General features: G+C 40.5%; 3 protein-coding genes across 4 annotated transcripts in view; all 3 read left to right on the top strand.

The window, feature by feature from the left end:
• Positions 1 to 534: 534 nt before the first annotated feature.
• Positions 535 to 1,852, top strand: LOC137800928 (transcription factor HES-2-like). The gene is given in 5 exon segments (XM_068598296.1): positions 535 to 606; positions 608 to 673; positions 675 to 764; positions 874 to 1,057; positions 1,167 to 1,852. Coding segments are annotated over 5 exon segments (732 nt in total). The 3' UTR covers positions 1,487 to 1,852.
• Positions 1,853 to 10,624: 8,772 nt separating this feature from the next.
• On the top strand, positions 10,625 to 11,538 carry LOC137800875 (transcription factor HES-2-like). The gene is made up of 4 exons (XM_068598242.1): positions 10,625 to 10,714; positions 10,822 to 10,917; positions 11,027 to 11,114; positions 11,219 to 11,538. The coding sequence occupies exons 1-4, from the start codon at positions 10,625 to 10,627 to the stop codon at positions 11,536 to 11,538; spliced, it is 594 nt and encodes a 197-aa protein (XP_068454343.1).
• Positions 11,539 to 12,673: 1,135 nt separating this feature from the next.
• Positions 12,674 to 22,332, top strand: part of acot7 (acyl-CoA thioesterase 7) — a 47,169-nt gene continuing 37,510 nt past the window's right edge. Inside the window, exons 1-3 of one of the 2 annotated variants that reach the window (XM_068598505.1) lie at positions 12,674 to 13,136; positions 18,331 to 18,448; positions 20,853 to 21,009. In XM_068598505.1, the coding sequence (XP_068454606.1) occupies positions 13,096 to 13,136; positions 18,331 to 18,448; positions 20,853 to 21,009 (316 nt within the window). In that variant the 5' untranslated portion in view covers positions 12,674 to 13,095. The remainder of the gene's footprint in view (positions 13,137 to 18,330; positions 18,449 to 20,852; positions 21,010 to 22,332) is intronic. The other variant, XM_068598506.1, reaches the window with a different exon arrangement.

A 22,332-nucleotide genomic window follows, 5' to 3' on the forward strand; every position in this document is an offset into this window, starting at 1 on the left:
TCTCTTTTATTGTGGCAGATTGGCAAATCGAGCTCATAAGCATAAATAAACTGACTGAATATACGTATATTTTTATTATGTGAATCTAACTTTTGTAATTGTTCATTTATAGCAGTCCAACCTTCAGTCATATCGTATTTAACTTTTATCAAGACATGTGTCCTCTCATTTCTGGGAATTATCAATGCCATACCAATAATATTAATAATAAATTGGGTAATAAACATAAATACAGGGTCAATTCCACAACAACGCAATGCAGACGGATATAAAGAAGCAATCTTTACTTCATATTGCAAAAAGAGTATATGAAGATATAATCTGCTCGAAAAACATCATACAAATATCTTGTATGAAGTGGTTCTTGGATGAACGCTACAGCTTTATATTTTAAACGCAATAAAGTGCGACATCATCACGGACCTCCACATACCAGCGGTATAGACGCGGGGCCCCAGAGGGACCAGATGGTCCAGACAGGAGCTTCGCTCATCTCCCCAAGGCATCGCCCCCTCGTGTCAAACTCCCAGCGCAATGGCTTGTGTTCCCGCCCCTCTGACGCGCCGGGGCCACATAAATAGGAGGGCTCTCCAACACTGCGCACACTTTCAGCTCAGCAGCTCCAAGAGCAAGTATCTCCACTCCAAAAGCACAACAACAAGCAGCAAACGAGTATGAGTCCCAGCATCAGTATCGAGGCCGACCAGCTTCTCGCTGCCAGGTCCACCGTGGCCCAGAGAAAACAAGCCAACGAACTGAGAAAGGTAAGAAGAGAAAGATAGATATTATGTGCTTATACGTTACTGGAAATGTTTTCTCATTTGACCATTTGAGAAGTGCAGCTGATTAACGTGTTTTCATTATTTCTTCCAGACTCTTAAACCCTTGCTGGAGAAGAAAAGACGCGCTCGTATCAACGACAGTCTCAGTCATTTGAAAGGCTTGATTCTTCCTCTGGTTGGCAAAGACAACGCACGCTACTCCAAGCTGGAGAAGGCTGATATTCTGGAAATGACCGTCCGTTTCCTCAGAGAGCTTCCTTCCACTCCAGTCAAAGGTACGCCTCCTCTCCTGAACCATACGAACTGCATCGCACGCCCCATTTAATGAGTTTGTGTTTCTACACATAGAATTCATGTCACTGACCAAATCTCTCTTCCCTCCAGACTCCGCAGACAGTTACAAAGAAGGCTACAAAGCCTGCCTGCAGCGCGTCTCCACTCTGCTTCCCAAAACGAGTCTGGACCAAGACGCGTGTCAGCGCGTGAACGAGTTCGTCCAGCAGTCCATGTCCGCCACCGTCACTCCAACCTGCCTGAACTGCTGCGCTCAGAGCTCCAGGACTCTCCCTCAGATCCAACAGAGACTCCTGAGCCTCAAATCCAGCTCCAGGATGGAGAGCCAGTCCCGCAGCGGCGCAGTGGCTCCCAGCAGAGCGCAGTCTGGACCTCAGGCTGTCAGCGATGCCATGTGGAGACCTTGGTAGATGACATGGACATTCGACCTCATGCGTGTTATTTATTTTGTGATGTTATTCATGCTATTTGTATATGCTGTATAGTCCGAGTGATCAAGAATTGTTGGAGTTGCTGTAAAATAATGTAATTCAGCATTTAGCTCATTTCGCGTTTAATGCCAGAGAGCACGAGCACAGATCTTAGAGAGACTGAAGTCTTTGAGCTTTTAAAAATGCAATCCTCTTTGGGGTTTCAAAGATATGGGTTGTAGACAACACTTTTGTAAAACCCCAAGGGTTATTTTGTTTGAGGTTTGCACGATGGACTTAAAAGTATTTTGGTCTGTGCAAAAGAATAGTCTGTAAACACTATGTGTTAAATACGATTATGTTAAGCATTGACGTTATGAAAAACATGTTTTTGTGTCACTTCAAATGTTTTGTTGTCGACAAAAGCTTTTCAATAAATGTACATTTCTCGAATATTTCTGTTGTTTGATCTTTTGCTTTTGTGGCGTTCCAACAATCTCTAACATATCATGAAACACAGACTTCCTATTGAGGGGAATCTCAGTAATATGAAAGGAATGAAAAAGGCGCGGAAACGCATAAAGCCAGAGGTCAGTCTGAGCCCATTGATGCAGATGAGCAGCTGCTCTATTGTTGCAGATGTGAGGAGGTGCCTCCCCAGTTGCCGCCAATTTGGTGGGAAAAAGTTGGACTGGTTGTTAGACGGGACACACACTGAGATGACTGGGGTTGGGAATTATAATCACATATAACGTCACATAAACCAAAACACACTGGTATCTCAGTCATTTTACAATATGTAACATTTCTCAAATATAGATATCCCTGTGATCATAAGTGTGGGTAAACCTATGGTCGGACTATTTTACACAGTAGGGTTGTTAATCTGAATTCTAAATTTAACACTTTTTATAAAATTATATTTATATTTAAATTAGTACTTCAATACCATGTATTTATTATTTATATACAGCTGTTAGATGATTATTATTGCATTTTCTTTTTCGTTAACCACTTTTTAAAAAAAGTAATCTGTCCTCCCGCTTTACTGGATATAAGTCATATTCAAAATCTTCGATCAGCAAAGCTCACCGTTTATTCCTGCATTTAGTCGGAAAAGACAAGTATATCATATCCATGAAGCATAAAAATGAGCGGAGCCCCAACAAGCTATTATGAATGTAAAACTTTGTAACATGTTGTTGAACATGGGCAGAATAATACTGACCTGTTCTAATATGACTTAAGACATCTTTTAGCATCTGCAAAACTTTTTTGAACGCAAACAAAGGAACATGATCCTCTTCACAAAATTCATGATATAATTGTGTCTTCATCGTCTATCATGTCTTTAAGAAGACGACTTGTTATTCTTGGCTCTTGTAGAATTGCTGAATGGACCAACAATATCTATAAGGAAAACATATAATGGATGAAATATATCTCAAGCACATTTTAACTCTGCCCAGGTTGACTGAACTGAGATGAACTGACAAAACCACTGCATGGCTTTATAGGATACATACATACATACATACATACATACATATATATATATATATATATATATATATATATATATATATATATATATATATATATATATATATATATATATATATATATATATATATATATATATATAAATGTATGATATTCTGTGCGAAAAGGTCACTGATAATGCAGTGCATTAAAACACATCAGTCACTGAGGACAAAATCCACCGTCCATGTCTTCAGCACCTTGAGGTATCAGAGGACGTCTCCTAAAGTTATAGTCTTTAACAAAACTCCCTCTTCGTGGGTCCAGACAGTGTTTCTTTGCTGAGCTGCAGTGGAGCAATGATAAAACAAAGAGGGAATTTTGTAAACTTGATTTCTTTGGGACTTAAAAAAGTGGTTTCTGTGGAGGTTAAATGCATTCTGGATAAAAATGTTCTGCCAGTTATTTACAGTGCCATCAGCAAAAATTCAGGCCCCTTCATTTTTTTAAACTGTTGGAGTATATTTTTAAAGTTACCATTTTGATTAATTTACAAAGTATTACAAAAACTGAAACATTTGATTCACACAGTAGTCGTTTATTTAATACATTGAAGCCCTTTGAGCAGCCATTACAGCTTTGAGTCTTCCTTGATGACTCTCCATTTTGCACATTTGCAAAGTTTAAAAAAAATCTTCTTAATCAAGCTCTGATTGGATGGGATGGACTAGTCTCCCTGTCTCTGCCGCTGAGAAGCACCACACCATGTAGCATGAGGCCAGCACCATGCTTCTATAGGGATGGCATTTGGTGAAGCCCAAAACCTTTGGTGTTCTACCAAAAAGAGTACCATTTTCTTCTCTCTGGTCTGAAACAGAAACTCTTCTCCCTTATGCTCTTAGATTAAATGCTGTTTGGCAAACTCTGAGCTGGCTGTCAGATGCCTTTTATTCAAGAGTGGCTTCCATCGAGCAACTCTAAAGGTCTTCCATCCCTGCAGAGGACTTGCGAAGCTATTGGGTTATTGGTCACCTCCTTCCTTGCTCGGTTTCAAATAAGAGTCCTTGACTTCTTCCATTTCACAATTGTTGAGGCAGCTGTGTTCCCGGCAACACTCAAAGCGTTACAAATGGTTTTACACAGCTTGTCCTGATTGATTTCTCCCCACACTTGTCATGGAGGTCAACAGAGTTTCTTGATCTTCATGGTTTGTGTCTTCACATGCAAAAGGAATTGTGAGACCTTCTACACACGCTTTTATGAACTATCTCCAGTCATTTCAGTTTGCTATGGTGGACTCTAATTCAGTTTAATCACAGATTAATTTGCAAAAGAAATCTAAATACTTTGTAAATATTGATTATTTAGTGTAAATTGGGTACAAATGGTTACATTTAGATGATAAAACATGATAAAGTGTTCAAAAAGTAAACACTTTATGAAGCCACATATGTTTTATTTAACAAGGAAATCTCATCTCATCAGCAACATAGAACATGCAACATAGACTTTGGAAAACGTGTAACAGACACTTAAAGTGAATTAGACGACATATGAAGATATAATTGTCATGGTTTAGATCAAAACGGAGAAAAAAAGTTGTGTTAAAGTAATGTTAATAAAATCACAGAAACGCATATATCAAGTACAAAAACACTGGATTAAAATGATTTAAAACATGACTATAAAATCCCCAATCAGAGGGCACATGATCATCACAATATGATCACAAAATAAGATAATGGTCGGCTTTCCTCCAATTACAGAATAATGGATTTTTAAGCTATTTCTTACTGAAGCATGAAGAGGAGCAGAGGAAATGAATGCTCTTTCTGTTTTCTTACTACTCACTTTAGGAACAGAAAGAAGTTCCTGGAGTGTAAACAGCTTTAGTTCAACAAAATTACAAAGAAATGCAGAAAACCCTTTAACACAAAGCAACAACAATAATAATACTAATAATAATAACACATTTCAGAAGAAACTGAGAGGGCCACAACGCTAACACATAGCGAAACAAATAACAGTTAAAACATGGTTAAAGCAAGCCCTAAACAAAAATGAATAGCTTATAATGAATCAACACAAGGTAAAAAAAAATGCCTTCCTGAATAAAAAGGTTTTCAAGCCAGTCTTTAAACAGTTTTCAGAGTCTGGGTTGCCCTTAGGTGGTCATGGAGAGTGTTTCAGAGGCGCGGCGCTGCTGAGCAGAAGGCTCGGTCGCCCATGGTGCAGAGCTTGGTGTTGGGGACATGGAGGAGCGAGTGGTTTGTAGATCTGAGGGTGCATGTGGCGGTTTGGGGTGTAATGAGTTCTCGTCGGTAGGGAGATGCATGTCCATATATGCATTTATGGCTAAGTGGTAGCTATTTGTAGTCAATCTGGAATGAGACAGGGACCCAGTGGAGTGAATGCAGAATCGGTGTTATGTGCTCATATTTCCAGACTCTCTTCAGGATCCTGGCAGCGCTGTTTTTATGTATTGTAGTTTCTGGATGTCCTTGCCAGTCATCCCAGTGAACAGTGAATTACAGTAGTCCAGTCATGAGGTGATAAAGGCATGGACGAGCTTCTCTGCATCTAACAGGGTTAAAGTGCGGCAGAGTTTGGAGATGTTTTAAATATAGTAAAAGGAGGTTTTGCACAAGGATATTTGATATGGCCAGTAAAGGTCTGTTGAGGGTCAAACCGAACTCCCAGATTAGTTGGAAGCCCTCCAACAAGGAGGGCTTCAGTTTTGCTGCTGTTTAGCTGGAGAAAGTTGTTGCTCATCCACACCTTTATCTCTCCAAGACAGGCGGTGAGACTTGACATGGCAGCAGAGGGGCTTGGGGCAGTTTTGATGTAAAGCTGGGTGTCGTCAGCAATGACAGTGGAAGGACGTCCTGTGCCTGCTGACGACACGGCCGAGGGGGAGCATAATGAAGAGCAGGGGGCCGAGGACCGACCCATTCGGAACACCACAGGAGACAGGGGGGAAGTCTGGACCTGCATCTTCCCAGTGAAACATATTCATTCTGCCGGAAAGGTAGGACTGGAACCACTGGAGTGCAGAATCTGATAGTCCACTGACTAGTGGTGCTCTCGGAGGCTCATGTGCACATGTTCACGTCCAGGAGGATGAGTGACGGTGATCCTGCATCTGCTGTCATCAGCAGGTTGTTTGTCACGCTTAGCAAAGCTGTTTTAGTGCTGAGGACAAAATCGTGACTGGAATGTTTCAAAGAGATTGTTGTGTTTGAGGTGGTCCTGAAGTTGAGAAACAAACAACTGCATTCTCTAACACTTTGGACAGGAAGGCAAGGTTGGAGATAGGCCTGTAGTTGGCTAGAACCACAACAATGGTTCAGGTTGCAGAGTTAAGGAACCTCATAGTGTGTGTTTGTAAATAGCATTTACACAATACAGAACAGGCTGATATGTGATAAAGAACAGTTTTATTCTCAGCCTCACAATAAAAGCAGAACTTACAAAAAGAAAATGTTCAGCTTATTTCCTTATATTAGAAAAATTCACTCGACACATTGGAGTAAAATCATTAAAACAGTACAACGTGATAGACAAATTGCATATCCAAGACTGCTCAAAGAATAAGCGAAGCACTACCTTCTTAAATAGCTTAAGGTTATCAATACACCGAGGCCACCATGTTGTCTTCATGGCTTCATTCTACCATTACGTCTTTAGATTGGCCTCGGCATGATATGATAACAATGGAATTGCACGTTCTTTCAGAAAGAGTCATACAGATTCCCCCGTCTCATTGCTATCAGGAGACATGACAAGCCTGTGTGTAAGATGAAACAGAAACAGTAAGATGGGAAGTCTGAATATAACCTTGAAGCAGTAGCTTATTAAGCGTAAATAAGTTTTTCTTCCAACACTTTTCATCAGTTGTCTTTTCTGTCCATTGAAAGCACAAATTGACCAAACGGTTAAAAAATAACATTGCTACAATACACATGTTCATATAATATACATTATTGTGGAACTAAAACAAAAAGGTCTTACTATTAACTATATGAAATACATTTTGTATAAAGAGTGAAGGAAAGGGGACTAAATTAGCCCTGTAACACTGCAACCTCTAAAAGCTGAGGTTCACATCCTTCAGTTTTTCTTGACCAGGTCACAGTGGGGGAGGGGTTGTGTGAGCGTTCTGCTACTCATACACAATCTCTTTCATTACCATACACAGATATTGTCGAGAGAAAATGACACTGGATACAAGGAAACATTGTCCTTTAATTTATTCCAGGATCTTGTATGAATTGTCTTGTCTGGTGAGGGGGTTGATTTTACACAATAAACCTGAGTGAACCGAACTTTACACATCAGGTCTACTCAGAACAAAGAGTACTCAGCCTGTCAAAACAGCCATCTGCCTTCTGTGACTTTGGAGGAAGCGTTCTGACATTTGAAGAAATTACTCTGATGCTGTATTTAGACTTAAAGCATTTAAGATCCTGCCTTGCAAACTGGAGGTCTAGGATTTAAAAGAAGCTTATGGTCTAATGAAAACTGAGCTGCATCATGAAAATTGCTTCAGCCACATGCTTGATTCTCCGCACAGGCACATGCAATCAGTTTGTTTCCAAACTCTTCTGACACCATCATATGGTTGGCTTTGTTCCATGGATGTCACTTTGTTCAAGCTCTTTTCTCTATGGTTTTCTCGTCAAATTCAATTTCATTTAAATTTTTTGATAGAAGTAATGAAGCCTCACAAAAACAATAAAATAACTGAATTCTGTATTTTTTTTAGCAGAATAAATCTCAGAGACACACAATCTTGATCATAATCAAATATATAATCCATGTATGACCACTTCTGCCCTCTTTGGCAAAACCAGTCAGTCAAATAGAGGGAATATCTCTGCAGGGCGTTCGCCTGAAATACACGAAATCACATTAACGTTTAGTTTCGCTATAATTGTATAACTTAGTTTGACCTATTTTACTGCCACAAAAACATGCAGGGCAAAGTGTTGTGTATCCACGCCGTGACCACGATGGCTTTCATTACATATCGACAATAATACAATTGCTTATAGTTGTCATAGCTATGGTGTGTTCTCATTGTTTGAGACAAACACGAAGCCTCTCAGCTCCCAACACGCTGCAGCAAAAGTCAGGTGGAGCCCGCCTGGCGGCTTCTCCCCCATCCCGCAGCCCGCATGTGACTCCTAATTCGCATGAAGTTTCGGAACATTTCCAGACAAAGGCTTCCTGTTATCCGGCCTGCACAGATGGGTTACTGACGCCGAATATGCTTGAACAAAACAAAAGAGGACTCTAACCGTAGGAGCAAAACGGAGAAGTGTACCTCCCCCCCCGACCCCCCTCATCCCTCCATCCTGCAGCGCGGAGAGGGGCGCGTGCAGCAAGTGTGCCTCTCAGGTTCAGGCAGCGCTGCGCTTTGTTGAAGGAAAGCACGATGGTAACACAATGACGTGTGTTACTTTTGTAAAACATATCTATCTATCTATCTATCTGTCTGTCTGTCTGTCTGTCTGTCTGTCTGTCTGTCTGTCTGTCTGTCTGTCTATCTATCTATCTATCTATCTATATCTATATATATATATATATATATATATATATATATATATATATATATATCTATATATCTATATATCTATATATATCTATATATATATATATATATATATATATATATATATATATATATATATATATATATATATATATATATATGCATGTATATATAATACAAGCATCGTGATGTGTAAGATTGTCAGTGTGCGCTTTCCACTGCGTATTTAACATAATAATCTTTCAAACAAGCATCACAGACCAGCACCTTTATCTACACGATCAGTCTGAGCTTCGTGTTTCGTCATAATCGTGCTATATTGATAAACAAGCATTTCCTGATAGCTTGGACGCTATAATATCCAGGGGCCAAGCTGAAGGAGACAATTGCAACAGAGTTTTCAAAGAGGGGGGTGAGAATGGTTTGTTTCAATTGGACAACAACATGGACCATAAGAAGCATGCGGATGGGGCACCCACGCCAAAACTGCATGTGTCGTGCGTGTAAAGTTTATAAAAAAAGAGCTTAATTATATGCAATGCACACACTGTGTGTGTGTGTGTGTGTGTGTGTGTGTGTGTGCGTGTGTGTGGCGTGTATGTGTGTGCGTGCGTGCGTTTGTGCGCCAGTATGGACAATATATGGATAGAGCTATGGTGGGACAGGGAGATTGGCTGTTCAGGATGCTAGTGAAGTGCAGGTGGAGTGTATGGGGTGTGGGGTTGATGGAAGGGTGGGGGCGTGGCTGAAGGCTCGGTAACAGACAAGCCATCTGGTCTCCATGGCGCGTGCTGCGCGCGTGGTTCCCCTGAGTGCAGTGGCATTTAAGGGGTTGTCACGTCTCTACAGCTTTTTATTTGAAATCTTGAATCTCAAAGCTGTATATGAAGTTTGATTCATGTCATATGACACAATGGTTTGGTTATTAAATACACAAAGTCCACAAGGTAAAAGTCTATGTGCATAACACCTAAAAAGTTAAAACACACGGAAGGCGTATTATTACACGCACTATTGTTTGTGGCGGTGCTATTGTGATTGGAGTACACGCTCCCTCGTTACCAGCCCCTGATTTCGGCCCCCACCGCCCTGAGCGAGGCGTTGGTACCAGCGGGATACCCCCTACAGGTAGAGACCCCAGGCTGAACTGCATAAAACGTCATATGCAAAACTATTGTTTTCTAAATGCAGGCACAGATGTTATTTGAAAGTAGCGTGGCTTGGGTAAGAGATTGGAATATGAGTCTGTACCTCTTTGGACACTTTTTTTTTATACACGCAAGCCTGACCCCTATGCCAGTAATGTATGTATTGCACCTCGTTGTTCTAAATGTGCACATTTATTTTAAAAGGATATGTAACGTAAAGAATGTATAATCAATCATCAGCAAATTACACATAATAAAATACAGCAAAACGTCAGCGTGGAACATGACATACAGAATGCACACAAATCTCAATAACTTAAACGGCGAAGATTTTGGGTAAAATTGTTTTTAATTTAATTAATTGTGTTGTGTTTACTTGTTACCTCGTAAAATAAATACAATATATTTGCTTCATCACACTGAAATTACTCAATAAATGAATGCAAGTTCCTTCCCTTCCATAAATGAGCACTGCGTAATTACGCACCAACTATTTGTGTATTTTAAAAACAATCTGTTCCATCTCCATGTGAAATATCGAATCTAAATGTGTACTATTTAGTAAGATTTGAATTGTATAGTTTGCAGATATGATATTTGGTGACTGAGCATTAGGTGGTCCCTACTTTAAGCTTCTTTACGCACACATTTCCTCAGCTTGTTGACGCAGATTTTTTTTATTTGGTCTATGGATGATAACGCAGACACGCACCGCAGTTGTTATGCGTGGATTAGAGGAGAAGACAGATGGCTATCTTACTAAATTTGATGGGTTTGTGTTTCCATCGAGTAGTGGCGAGTCCAAATCGTTTCGTGTTGGCTTGGGGGCGTACCCATGACGCACGTTAACCGACGCCACGGACCTGCATAAATACCGCAGCTCTTGGCAGTTAGATACACCTCTCCACTGACTTCTGTTCTGAACACTTCTCTGGCACAAAGACAAAACTGAAAATGTCTCCAAACATGACTTGTGAAGCTCTCCAGTCTTTTACTCCAAGGCTAACTGTGGCCAAAAGAAAAGAAGCTCTTGAACTCAGAAAGGTAAGCATTGTGACTGCATTTTGTTTTATTATTCTAAAAATGTTCTCTGATCAATTACACGTAATCTATTGACTGAATGTATGCTAAATATGACGTGTTCTTTTCAGACAATGAAACCTTTAATGGAAAAGAAAAGGCGCGCACGTATCAACGACAGCCTGAACCTTTTGAAAAACCTCATTCTTCCCCTCACAGGCAGAGACGTAAGTTACTATATCAATTTCAATACATGCAGAACAGTTTTCAGACAAACTAAAGTCAATATGTTTTAGATTCATGTGTTTAACACGGGCTTTCTATTTTTTTCTCCAGAAAACTCGCTACTCCAAGCTCGAGAAAGCCGACATCCTGGAAATGACTGTGAGGTTCCTCGGCGACATTCCCCCTGTTAACACAAAAAGTGAGTGATGGTTCTGCTTCTTTCAGACTTTTGTTGACATATTTAAATCAAGTGGACTATGGGTGTTTTTGAACAACAAAACTAAGATATTATTCTCTTTTCAGATTCAGCAGACAGTTACAAAGAAGGCTACAAAGCCTGCCTGCAGCGCGTCTCCACTCTGCTTCCCAAAACGAGTCTGGACCAAGACGCGTGTCAGCGCGTGAACGAGTTCGTCCAGCAGTCCATGTCCACCACCGTCACTCCAGCCTGTATGAGCTGCTGCGCTCAGAGCTCCAGGACTCTCCCTCAGATCCAACAGAGACTCCTGAGCCTCAAATCAAGCTCCAGGATGGAGAGCCAGTCCCGCAGCGGCGCAGTGGCTCCCAGCAGAGCGCAGTCTGGACCTCAGGCTGTCAGCGATGCCATGTGGAGACCTTGGTAGAGTTCGAAATTCAAAGTAGCCGGGTCTCCTAAAACCCTGTAAAAAGACTGCAAAGTGTTTCATATGTAGGCAGCATGTTGAGGTAGCATGACTTGTAAATATGCATAGTGATTCACAGCCTCGCACCCGTTGATGAGAAGCCAGAATTCATCGTTAAATCGTATTGGTTGAGTATTATATACTTACGTTCGGCGCACGAGTCTATTGTCCAGTATAAGATGACAAGTTTAGACAGTCGTATGTTTTTAAATCTGCATGTATGTATACGGTAAATATTTAGTCCTCTTCGCGGACTGAGTGATTAAGGGCCATTGAAACAGCCCTGTAAGACCCAACGGGTCGTCTGTATGAATTTGCACCTTAGACTTCAGTGTATTGAGTCTGTGCAGATTAATATGTAGACATAGTATGTGTCATTCAAAGTATCTCTGTCGGGATGTGTTGTATTTTTGCTATTTAAAGCAAATGTTGTATATATGTTATATACTTAAATAAAACTACAATATAGTAGTAAGATATTGTGTTGTGTTTTTTTTTTACAATGTGTTAAAATATGCCACTATAATAGTCTATTATTCATGTGCGTAAATATAATAGTAATAATAATAACTTTATTTATACAGCACTTTTAAAATCAGGGTTTACAAAGTGCTTCCACATACGCAAAGCATAAACACAACCCAAATGGCTGCAAACAAAAAAGACATACCATAAAAGCATTGAACAAACCAAACAGCCAAAAAGAACAGTAGAAAACAAACTAATATATAAAATATACAAACAAAACCATGTCCATCTTCAACGCACAGCCATGGCAGATTATACGATGATCATACAGTGGGAAATTTAATTTGAAAGTTGGTACACTTCACACACAAAAGATAAAGTACATACACTTTGGATTGGGTTAGAATTAGAGGGGCAGAACACATCACACAGCAAAGCGCACACACAAACTGCTGTGTCCTCAGATGCATTTGATTGAAAGGCATCATAAAAACATGTTTTAAGGCATGCCACCTTCTATATGTGTTACATATGGCACCAGCTCTCTGTTTAACAAGCAAAGGCCTGGCAGAGACATCTGCCAAGCACCGTTTAACTGAAAAAAACCGTTGGCCAGTGTGGCTCCGGAGTGGATGTTGTGGTGAATCGCACTAACAGCGGGCACGATGAGCTACTGCGTCATGGAGTAAACGCGGTCTCTGCTGCCACCTTTCGACGGTCCTAGGTATTGTCATAGTTTATATTTCCGTAGCACAAGTATGTCTTTCCCTCGACGTAGCTCTTTAAAATGCAGCAGTCGCAATGCTAAATGGCTGTCGTTTGGTGGACGTCACATTTTAACGAACAATTGAGCTAAAAAAAAACAAAAAACAACAACCTCTGAGCATTTCCGGGAAGTCAAAGTGGTTTCCACACAGATGAGTCATTTCTCAAGTAGAGCAGAGAGAGAAGCCGGCGGACACCGAGGGGAGAGCTTTTACCTGACATCACACAGGAATCTCGCTGCAGCACGAGACCAACAAACCCACAGAGTCCATCGTCACCATCATCATGTCGGCGCACGAGACAGCGTCCCTCCTTCAATTATGCAGGTAGGGCGTTTAACACGACACATTAACACACGTGCGCGCAATCTTCGCTAATGAAGTCCAGTCGACCGACCGACCGACAGACAGCGAGAGCAGCGCAGCTACCGGTGCCGCTCCTCGCGGGCTTGTAAGCCTGATAATCCCCATGTTGTCCTGTTCGGTTACTCGGTTGTACACTACTGTGTCCAATCTTGGCGGGGTTGTGGTCATTCAAACGACGTGGTTATTCATGCCATGTAGCTAGCCAGTGGGGTGCCGGGGAGGTTGCAGACCATGTATGTCGTATGTGATGACCTCAACGCGGTTAGCATCGGTTCGGCACGCGCTAAAACTACAAAGGACACTTCAATGTCGCCCGTTCCTTCACCAAAAGTCCAATACAGGTTTTATTCTACAGCGTGGGCTTGAATAATTTTGCTCCAGAAAAATAGCTTGTCCGGAGTGTGGCGTTAAATTGCGTGTCTGGTTGATCCTCGGTTATGTATTTATTAAAAATGATAAACAGATAAAGTATACTCCGAAAACTAACTGTGAGCTGTGTGTGGTCACATTGGTAAACACTGCTACCTGTCATACAAATGCCTCTGCAATGAATCGGCTTTATTTCCCAGCAGCATGCAGTTTGTTGTAGTCGCCTGTAGGCGGAGCCGTAGCTCTCTGTCACATGTCTGCAGGTGGGATGAAGTGTTGTCATCCTCTGTCCGAGTTGCATTCTTTGAAAGCCTGGTTTATGTCGCCACTGTGCCACATTTTTGCACATTCAAGGGAAGGGTCCATTTTTTTTAAAAGCTGTCTTCAGCTGATGCCTCAACAGTAGATTCTGCTATTGAAAGTCAAAGTCAACTTCATTGTCAATTTCTCGACATTTATACATACAGAGGAATTGAAAAAAAAAAACGTTTCTCGCTTGTCCAACAAATAGTGAATACATATAATACAGTGCAAATGGCTTTAAAAAACAGACATTGAGACAACACATATATTAATAAAAAAAATATTTCTGTATAGAAGTCTAACAGAGAGGAGGAAGAGGGGATTTATTCTATTGAGATATGTTTTCTGAACATTTTAGACTGTTAAACGCAAACATAATGAACAAAGACAATAAATCCACCTGTCAAAAGTTTCCATTGTTTAAAAATATCCCGAAAGCAAAATGTATTTTGGTCAAGAATAAAATGTCCTTGTCAGTCAGTCATAACCTTAAAGCTCCTCGCTGTGTAGTCTAACTCAAACTGTGTCGTAAAGTGTTGGAACATGATGCTGATGAGTTGTTTTTGGCCTGAGTGGAAGCTTTATGACAGGCCTTTACAGGACTGAAACATGAGAAATAACATTTTGTGTATTAAGTGCCCACACGTGTGTTGATGCAGTTCGATGACAGCAGATGGAGACGATGCCTCTCGATCTGTAACAGAACCCCAGTCGACATTGTTTCACTGGACATAAACTACAGCTGTGTGATGGTCAAAGTGTTTTGGGATTCATTTATAAACCAGCTCCAGAAAAAAATCCCTGCACTTCGCACAATCTATGGTGCTCTTGGTTAATCCAAAATGTTAATAAACCTCAAAACTGAATATTTAAGACTTTCTTTGGAGAATATCTGTACGTGCACAATTATTGGGGAAGTATGTGCAGAATGTTTCAGCCTTCTTCACTGTGGCCATGTCTCTGAGCAATGAACAACTCGTACTTCTTTACTGTGGCCATGTCTCTGAGCAATGAACAACTCGTACTTCTTTACTGTGGCTATGTCTCTGAGCAATGAACACCTCGTACTTCTTTACTTTGGCCATATCTCTGAGCAATGAACACCTCGTATTTCTTTACTGTGGCCATGTAATACGATCGCTTCACATCAACAGGGTTGTGGCCTCCCCCTGCTCTGCTGGCCCTCGCCGGGCACATTTCCTCGGCTGCGGTGTGCTGCGACTGGCTCTAGGTCGGCTTGAAAAGGCTCGGGCAGAAGGTGGCCTGCCAGCTCCGGACGCGTGTTTTTAGACTCTAAGGTTCTTGCTTTCTTCCTTGTTTACCGTAGTTGCCACTTAACTCTATTATGCTCACATTAAATCACTGGAATATGTTCGGGGCTTTGACACTGACACTAGCTCACCAGTACAAATGTGATAGTTTAGGTTTAAACTTGTGCTCCTATTGTTTGTAAATTGCTTTGGATGACAGCATCAGCTTAAAGTTTTTCCTCATGCCGCAATGGTTAATACTAATGTCTTTTGGAAATTCAAATTTTTGTTCAAGTCATGGATAATCAACTGGTGTGTTTCTGTCTGTGCAAACATGCAGGGGAGTGAGCTGTGTATTTTAAGTCTGTGTACAATCCAGCCGTGAGTGTTTGACGAATATCTGTCTTACCTGGTAATGTAAGATTGCCTGCTCCCATGCAGTTTGATTTTGTAAGACGTGTCCAAACCTTTTTCACTGAGGGCCACAAACAGAAAAATATACAAAAGTCTGGGCCACTCACTATAGGTGAGGTATATTGCCGCCCAATAAATAACAGGCCGTAGTTTGGCCACCCCTGCTGTAAAAGATGCAGACTCCCTCCCACAGTCACTTCTTTTTGCTTCTCCGTGTTCTTGCTGAAGGGGCTTGGGACAGAAACGATGCTAAGATATTCTTTTCTGAAGCTAATTTGCAGTGTTCGCCACCGTTCGACTCGCTACAGGTAAACGTTAAGTATTCTGTGTTTGTTTCATCCAGCAGTGAGAAGATTTTGATTATATTCATGCACTTGGGCATTTATTTGTAAGCCATGTTTTAACCAGATGGCTCTAATTCTAGGAAATAAAGAGAGTACATGTTAAAAATACAGACAATATGTAGCTGCCATGTTACAACTTCAAAACTGACATGTTTAGGCATACCTGTATACCTGTGTAGAGGATCTGTATGTTAGATATGTAATATTCATATACGTTGCTTTATCGACCCAGACAAGACCTCATACCTCATTGATGGGATATGTGTGTTGTACATTAAATACAACATTAGGAATTGTTTACAAAGTGCTTCTGTTAGATTCAACCTCACTATTGTATTGATATTGTGCTCTACTGTATGTTATAGTGATCATCATTTTGAAAGGGAATGTATAAACAAGATTAGAGGACAGAGGGACTTTCAGACAAGTAAACTTTCAATCCTGGTATAGACGTTCTCCTCTAAATCATTTCACCCGTGCAACAGTTGGTTCTTCCCGTCCTGTAAAAGCATTATCAGTGGCTTTACTGTGCCTTTGCTGAAGTTAGCCTATTTGTTTGTCTTCAAGTGGGACATTTCTTTAACCAATAACTCGATTTACATGGAGGACAAATAACAGTTTGGGTTGTGATGTTGGTCCAGCACTGTTGTTCTAATTCAGGATTTCCCATCTATTGTTGAAGAACAATGGATACAGGTTCTCAAGAATGAAGCAGTTCGGCACACAGTTGCTGAAGAAAACACACATTCCAACGCAACAAAAAGACATTTTACAATCTATCATGGGCATTACATTCATGCCACAGAGACATTTCATACTCTGCCTGTCAGCCGAGGCGCACAAACAGGTGTGATTATGGCAGATTTTATTGGTCAGCCACTGTCTGTCGTTGCATCAGTGGGCGTGTTGAGATCCAGTTTGACCACTAATGCGGTGTCAATGTTAACACATGCACGACGTCACTCTCCACGACATTGTCAGTGCCTAGAATCTCAGAAGATGTGAATGTAGTGATTGTACATAAAGGGAAGAGAGCCAGAGAGTAGGACCAGTCCGGCAGTGCAAAGATGCGTTGCTTCAGGCCTGGGAGCAGAAAGCCAGGAGATGAAGTGTCACCCGTGGTCGAGAAAGCCAGTCAATATCAACTCAGCAGGTAGTTTATTACACACGCACACACACAATTATGCTGAGTATACTCTGTCTGGTAAAAAAAAAGTAACTCATCACAAGAATATACAAACCCTATCCAACTCTGAATGCTACCTTTTTGTTAAACTTTTTAATTGTTGTTCAGACTGTCACGGAAGTGTTGACTGAACTCTGGTCAGTTTTGAGGCTTTAGCTCGCTCCGCTGTTGATTGAATTGCAATATATGAATGATAGCTTCCAGTACTTTTGCTTCATATAATTAATATTAATATTATAATATAATTTTAATAAATACTACAGCCTCATGGGATGTCTTTCTCCGTTTCGCAATAACTGTCTTCATAGTGTAGTAGTACAATTTATGTTGTGGTTACTGTGTGAAGTGATGATGAGCGTTGTGTTCCTGCTCGGTTTCTGATTCCAGTGAACTGTTGCGTGTTGCAATTCTCAAATTCCCCACCAGCTCACATGGTACTCTGACATTACAGGAAGTCTACCGTATAAGGAACGACTAACGCACAAACATGAGCCGATGACTTTCCTGTTGATTACTAATGCTGTCAGGATGTGGATGTCTTAACTTTGTTTTGGAAGACACCTTTTGTCAAGCTTTTCTGCTTGAATCCCTTGATTAGTCAGATCTCAGTGCAGCGGTGCGTACCTGGCGGGTTTGTGACTCAGTATGTGAGCAACTCCGATTGTGACTGGTTAAACTAGTTGAACCCACACACTGAGAAAGTACATGACGGCACGCTAGCATGTCAGTGATACTACTGTGTATCTAGTAATCAGATAGACATGGAGGAAGGAGTCAAATTATTTTTGAAAATACTCTAGCAATAACGGTTTTCGCTCAACAGAAGTCCTCACAACTCATGAGTAAACCACAGCAGTTATGTCCTCAGATAGTCCTCCCAGTTTCAACAAACGACCTGTCATACATTAAGGGTCTTGCTTCAACTAAATATCAGCCAGAATATCAGCCGGATTCAACTAAATACAAAACTAAACATGATTGAAATGCTCTTCGTAATTGCTCAGTAACACTTAGCCTCGGCACATGTTATGTTGTTGACTTAGGCCTGTATTTTATACATATAGCACAGATGTTATTAGAGTAAGAAGAGACTTCAAAATTATTGATCAACAGTGTTACAATCTATTCCGGTTTCCCCTTCTTAAAAAGAAAAGTGAGAGGTCAGTTTTTACATTTATTGATCAAGTGTATTTTATTGTTAAGCAAGATGCCAGGAAGTCTTCTAACAAGGTCCTAAAAACAGGTGTTGTAATGCTCAGTAATGCTAACTAATCTTCTCTTTCCTGCAGGATCATGCGGCCAGATGATGCCAACATTGTGGGCAACGTCCACGGCGGCAACATCCTCAAGATGATCGAGGAAGCTGGATGCATCGTTGGCACGCGACACTGCAATGCACAGAACGGGGTAAGAGACGACAATTACATTCAGACCATACCATCCTGCCCTCCTGAGTGAATAAAGATGGCAAGATTTCTCTCCTTGAGTTATTATCAGTTTAATTTCCTCCGTAGCAAAATATGTGAACTGTACTATCATACATTTCTCCAGTGTTCTATGTTCCCTTTTAAAACCTCAATAAACAGATAGCAAATGCAAAAAAAATCAATACATATGAAGTGCTCCAAAAGAGGGAAAAAATATTATCATTACTTACATTAACCTCATCATCTATCAATATATAGATTGAGGAGGCGGATAATGAACCTTAAAAGGTTTTTAAAAAAAAAAGTTTTTCTTTGTTAGTATTTGTTGGTGTTAGTGTCCAGCATGTGATGAGTCATTGTTGTAGTTTGAGATATACATGTATTAGAGCCACTATTTTAAAGAGTATAATATGCATTAAAATAACAGTTGGTTTATTTAATTTGACTCAAATTATTTGAGGCAGTAGTTCACTGTTCAAATCATCGAAAAAATTCACCTTGTATAGTAGCCGTGTATAACAGCTTTTAAATCCCTGATGTCCAAACCACATAGCTGCAATAATGTTGCTGTTTGTCTGTATTGCCTCACCCAGATTGTCTTGTTTTGACGTTTTACCTGGTGAACTTTAACTGACTTTAAATTAATCTAATCTACTACAGCAATGTGATCATATCCTGCCTTGTTCAGATAAGATATTAAGACAAACACATTTGTGGAGACAACAAACATTTACACACAAGACTGTTGTGATAAATAATAGCAATCCATCCATTATCTGAACCGCTTATCCTCTTTAGGGTCGCGGGGCGCTAGAGCCGATCCCAGCTGTCAAGGGGCGAAGGCAGGGTACACCCTGGACAAGTCGCCAGTCCATCACAGGGCAGACATAGAGACAGACAACCATTCACGCTCACATTCACACCTACGGGCAATTTAGAGTCCAATTAACCTATGCAGCATTTTCTTTGGACTGTGGGAGGAAGCCGGAGAACCCGGAGAGAACCCACGCTGACACGGGGAGAACATGCTAACTCCACACAGAAGAATAGTAATGTATTATTAAAATCATCAAAGACATTTAAGTCCCAATTAAATACAAAAAAGACTTTCAGGTTTGAAGCTAACTCTTTTATTATATAATATATTGTCCACCATTTATAAATGTAAAAGTGACTAGAGTGTTATTATATCTAATTCCATTTCTTTGCTTTATGTCGTGTAGTCTTGTCATGTTATATGAAGGGTCAGTAGGAGTTTTTCCTGGTGTTTGCAAATCCTTGGATTTGAAGTATTTGAGATTTCTGGCAGCTCACAATAAAGCACAAAACTATTTAACTTGGGAACAAGTTGCTATTGAAGTTACACTTCACATAAAAACACCCAGCGTGAACCAGTACGATAAAGAATTATGATAAAGGATCAGCACGTTGTCATGTGTCTATGCTTAAGATCTACATTTCCTGTGTCCATGCTCATCTTCCTCCCCTGATAACATTTTTGTTTTTGTTTTTTTTCATCTTACACAGACATCTTGGTACCTTTTTAACTTGTCTGATTAGCGTCTCTGTGGAGTCAAGTGGCACTGGAGAAATTATGGTCAAAGGTCTATGAATAGTTCAACTCAGTTCCTGTTTCGTCACCTGGCTCTGATAGACATTGTTCATGTCTGCACTAAGCCCCTCAGTATTTGCTGATTGGCACTTATTTAGTTAATGTTTTCGTCTCTAAATAAACTACCTCGCTGCAAAAACGCCCGAGCAAAACAAGCAAACAAAGCAAAGCAAATGTTTCTTAAATTAAGTCGGTTAAAAAATGAAAAATGATTGCTACCAGAAATAATTTTGCTTAATGTAAAATATGATTAGGGCTGTTCTTGTTTCTAGATAACAGATGATACTGGTAAGGAGCCCAACCAGGTTATTTACCGAGAATCTTCAAACACTTGAAAGAAAAGTAGTTTTGTCTTGAAACTTCAGCATACTGGAGGCCCTGTTACAGACATGTCCCTTTTATATCTTGCTAAACCAAACCAAAAATGAGAGAGAAGACTAGTGGCATTAACTTGAATTAAGTCAAACAGCTACAGTTGGAGTGCTGAAGTTGTAGATATGATTTGTTTTCAGTATCACTAAGGTTAAATGTAGCAATGTTATTATGTATCTTACCCTACATAATAATATTGCATCAGTCGTGGATTTGCAAAGTAATCAATACAAACGACTCAAACCACACTGATGCTCAAGAAGATGCATGCTGATGTTGTTGCTTCTTGTGCTAGTCATCAGTGTGGTGTGATGAAAGTAGCTTCTACTTGACGTTTTCTAATCTTGTGAAAGTATGTTCGGTCTTGGTATAAGTTTGAGTTTTGCTGTTTCTCCTCTAGGACCGCTGCATGGCGGCTCTGGTTCGGGTGGAGAAGACAGAGTTCCTGTTCCCCATGTTCATTGGCGAGGTTGCCCACGTCACAGCGGAGATCACTTACGCCTCTCAGCACTCTCTGGAGGTGCAGGTCAAAGTCACAGCTGAAAACATCCTGACAGGTGACTTACTAGCATTTGATACTTTTTCAACAGGCAGATGTAATTGTTTGATAATATGTTCTGATGAATAATGAACTGAAATATTGTTACAGGCATATGATTTAAATTATGTGTTTGTTTCCAGAAGGAATATTAATAATGCAGTTACACCTCTGGTACAATATATGTAATTTAAAGGATTCAGTTTGAACCTGCCACCTGACGCGCTCACCTTTAGCCTCATTCTTACCCACATCACTGCAGAGGAGCCGAAAGAATGACAGACATTCAGGTTCACAAGTATTCACAAGCACGAAGACGGACAAATTCCTTAGGTCTGAATTATAGTACACACACAAACATCCGGATATCCACATATTTTACACATATACGACTGCTTGCCCCCCGATAATGCCATGAATAATAATGCTATCACTAGACGGGCACTCGGAGGCTATGCCCTATCTCGCAATGTGTTTCCTATTACCATTCCTAACCCTGGTTTGGTAAGAAGGAATAAAAACAGACCTCTCTGTGATATTCTGCTATTTCACCAGTAGAGGGCAGCACACAATAAGTAAAACTGCCCAGAGAGGCAGGAAAGATGAAACAGGGGAATAGAAACTAAGAGCCATGTTGGTTTCTAGTTTTAGAATGTTTGCCAAGTGATGCAGTCTGTAATTCTTGTCTATTATTAAGATATGTGCACATTTAATGCAGGCTGTGTACACATGCGCACACGCTGTATGTGTATGCAGACTTGCATACATATACACACACACACACACACACACACACACACACAGAGACCAGAGTCCCTTGAGAAAAGACGCAGGGAGGATCACATTGGGCTGACCTAGCGTTGTCTCTGAAATGCCAGTGGCAACAGTGATGCACAGACTGTCGGTAGAACCTCATGTAACGCGCTGACCATACTGTACTGCTGAAGTTCATGATGATGAACATCTCCACATTTAATACACGTATACACACACATGCACAATATATCTACACCGATGTATACACGCACACATGCACAATACATCTACACCTATTAATACACATATACACGCACATGCACAATGTATCGCGGTACTGCTGGTGTGAATGAGTTTCAGTGGCATTGAGAACATGTTTGTCTTGGTGTATTACAAATACATTTATACTTTTTTTTTTTTTTCACTGAATTGGTAGTTTGAAGTTCGTAACCCAGATTAGAGCAACCAGTCCATGTTCAAGGCACTAAGAGACAGGGAAGGAGACGGAAGAAGAGAGTGCGACGTAGGCAGGCAGACATATTGATGGGTAAAAAGATAGCACAGGGAATGAAAGTGGAAATAAGAG

This window comes from Clinocottus analis, unplaced genomic scaffold, assembly GCF_023055335.1.
Source record: "Clinocottus analis isolate CAN_PGR_092001 unplaced genomic scaffold, fCliAna1.0.p SCAF_4, whole genome shotgun sequence".
NCBI lineage: Eukaryota > Metazoa > Chordata > Actinopteri > Perciformes > Cottidae > Clinocottus > Clinocottus analis.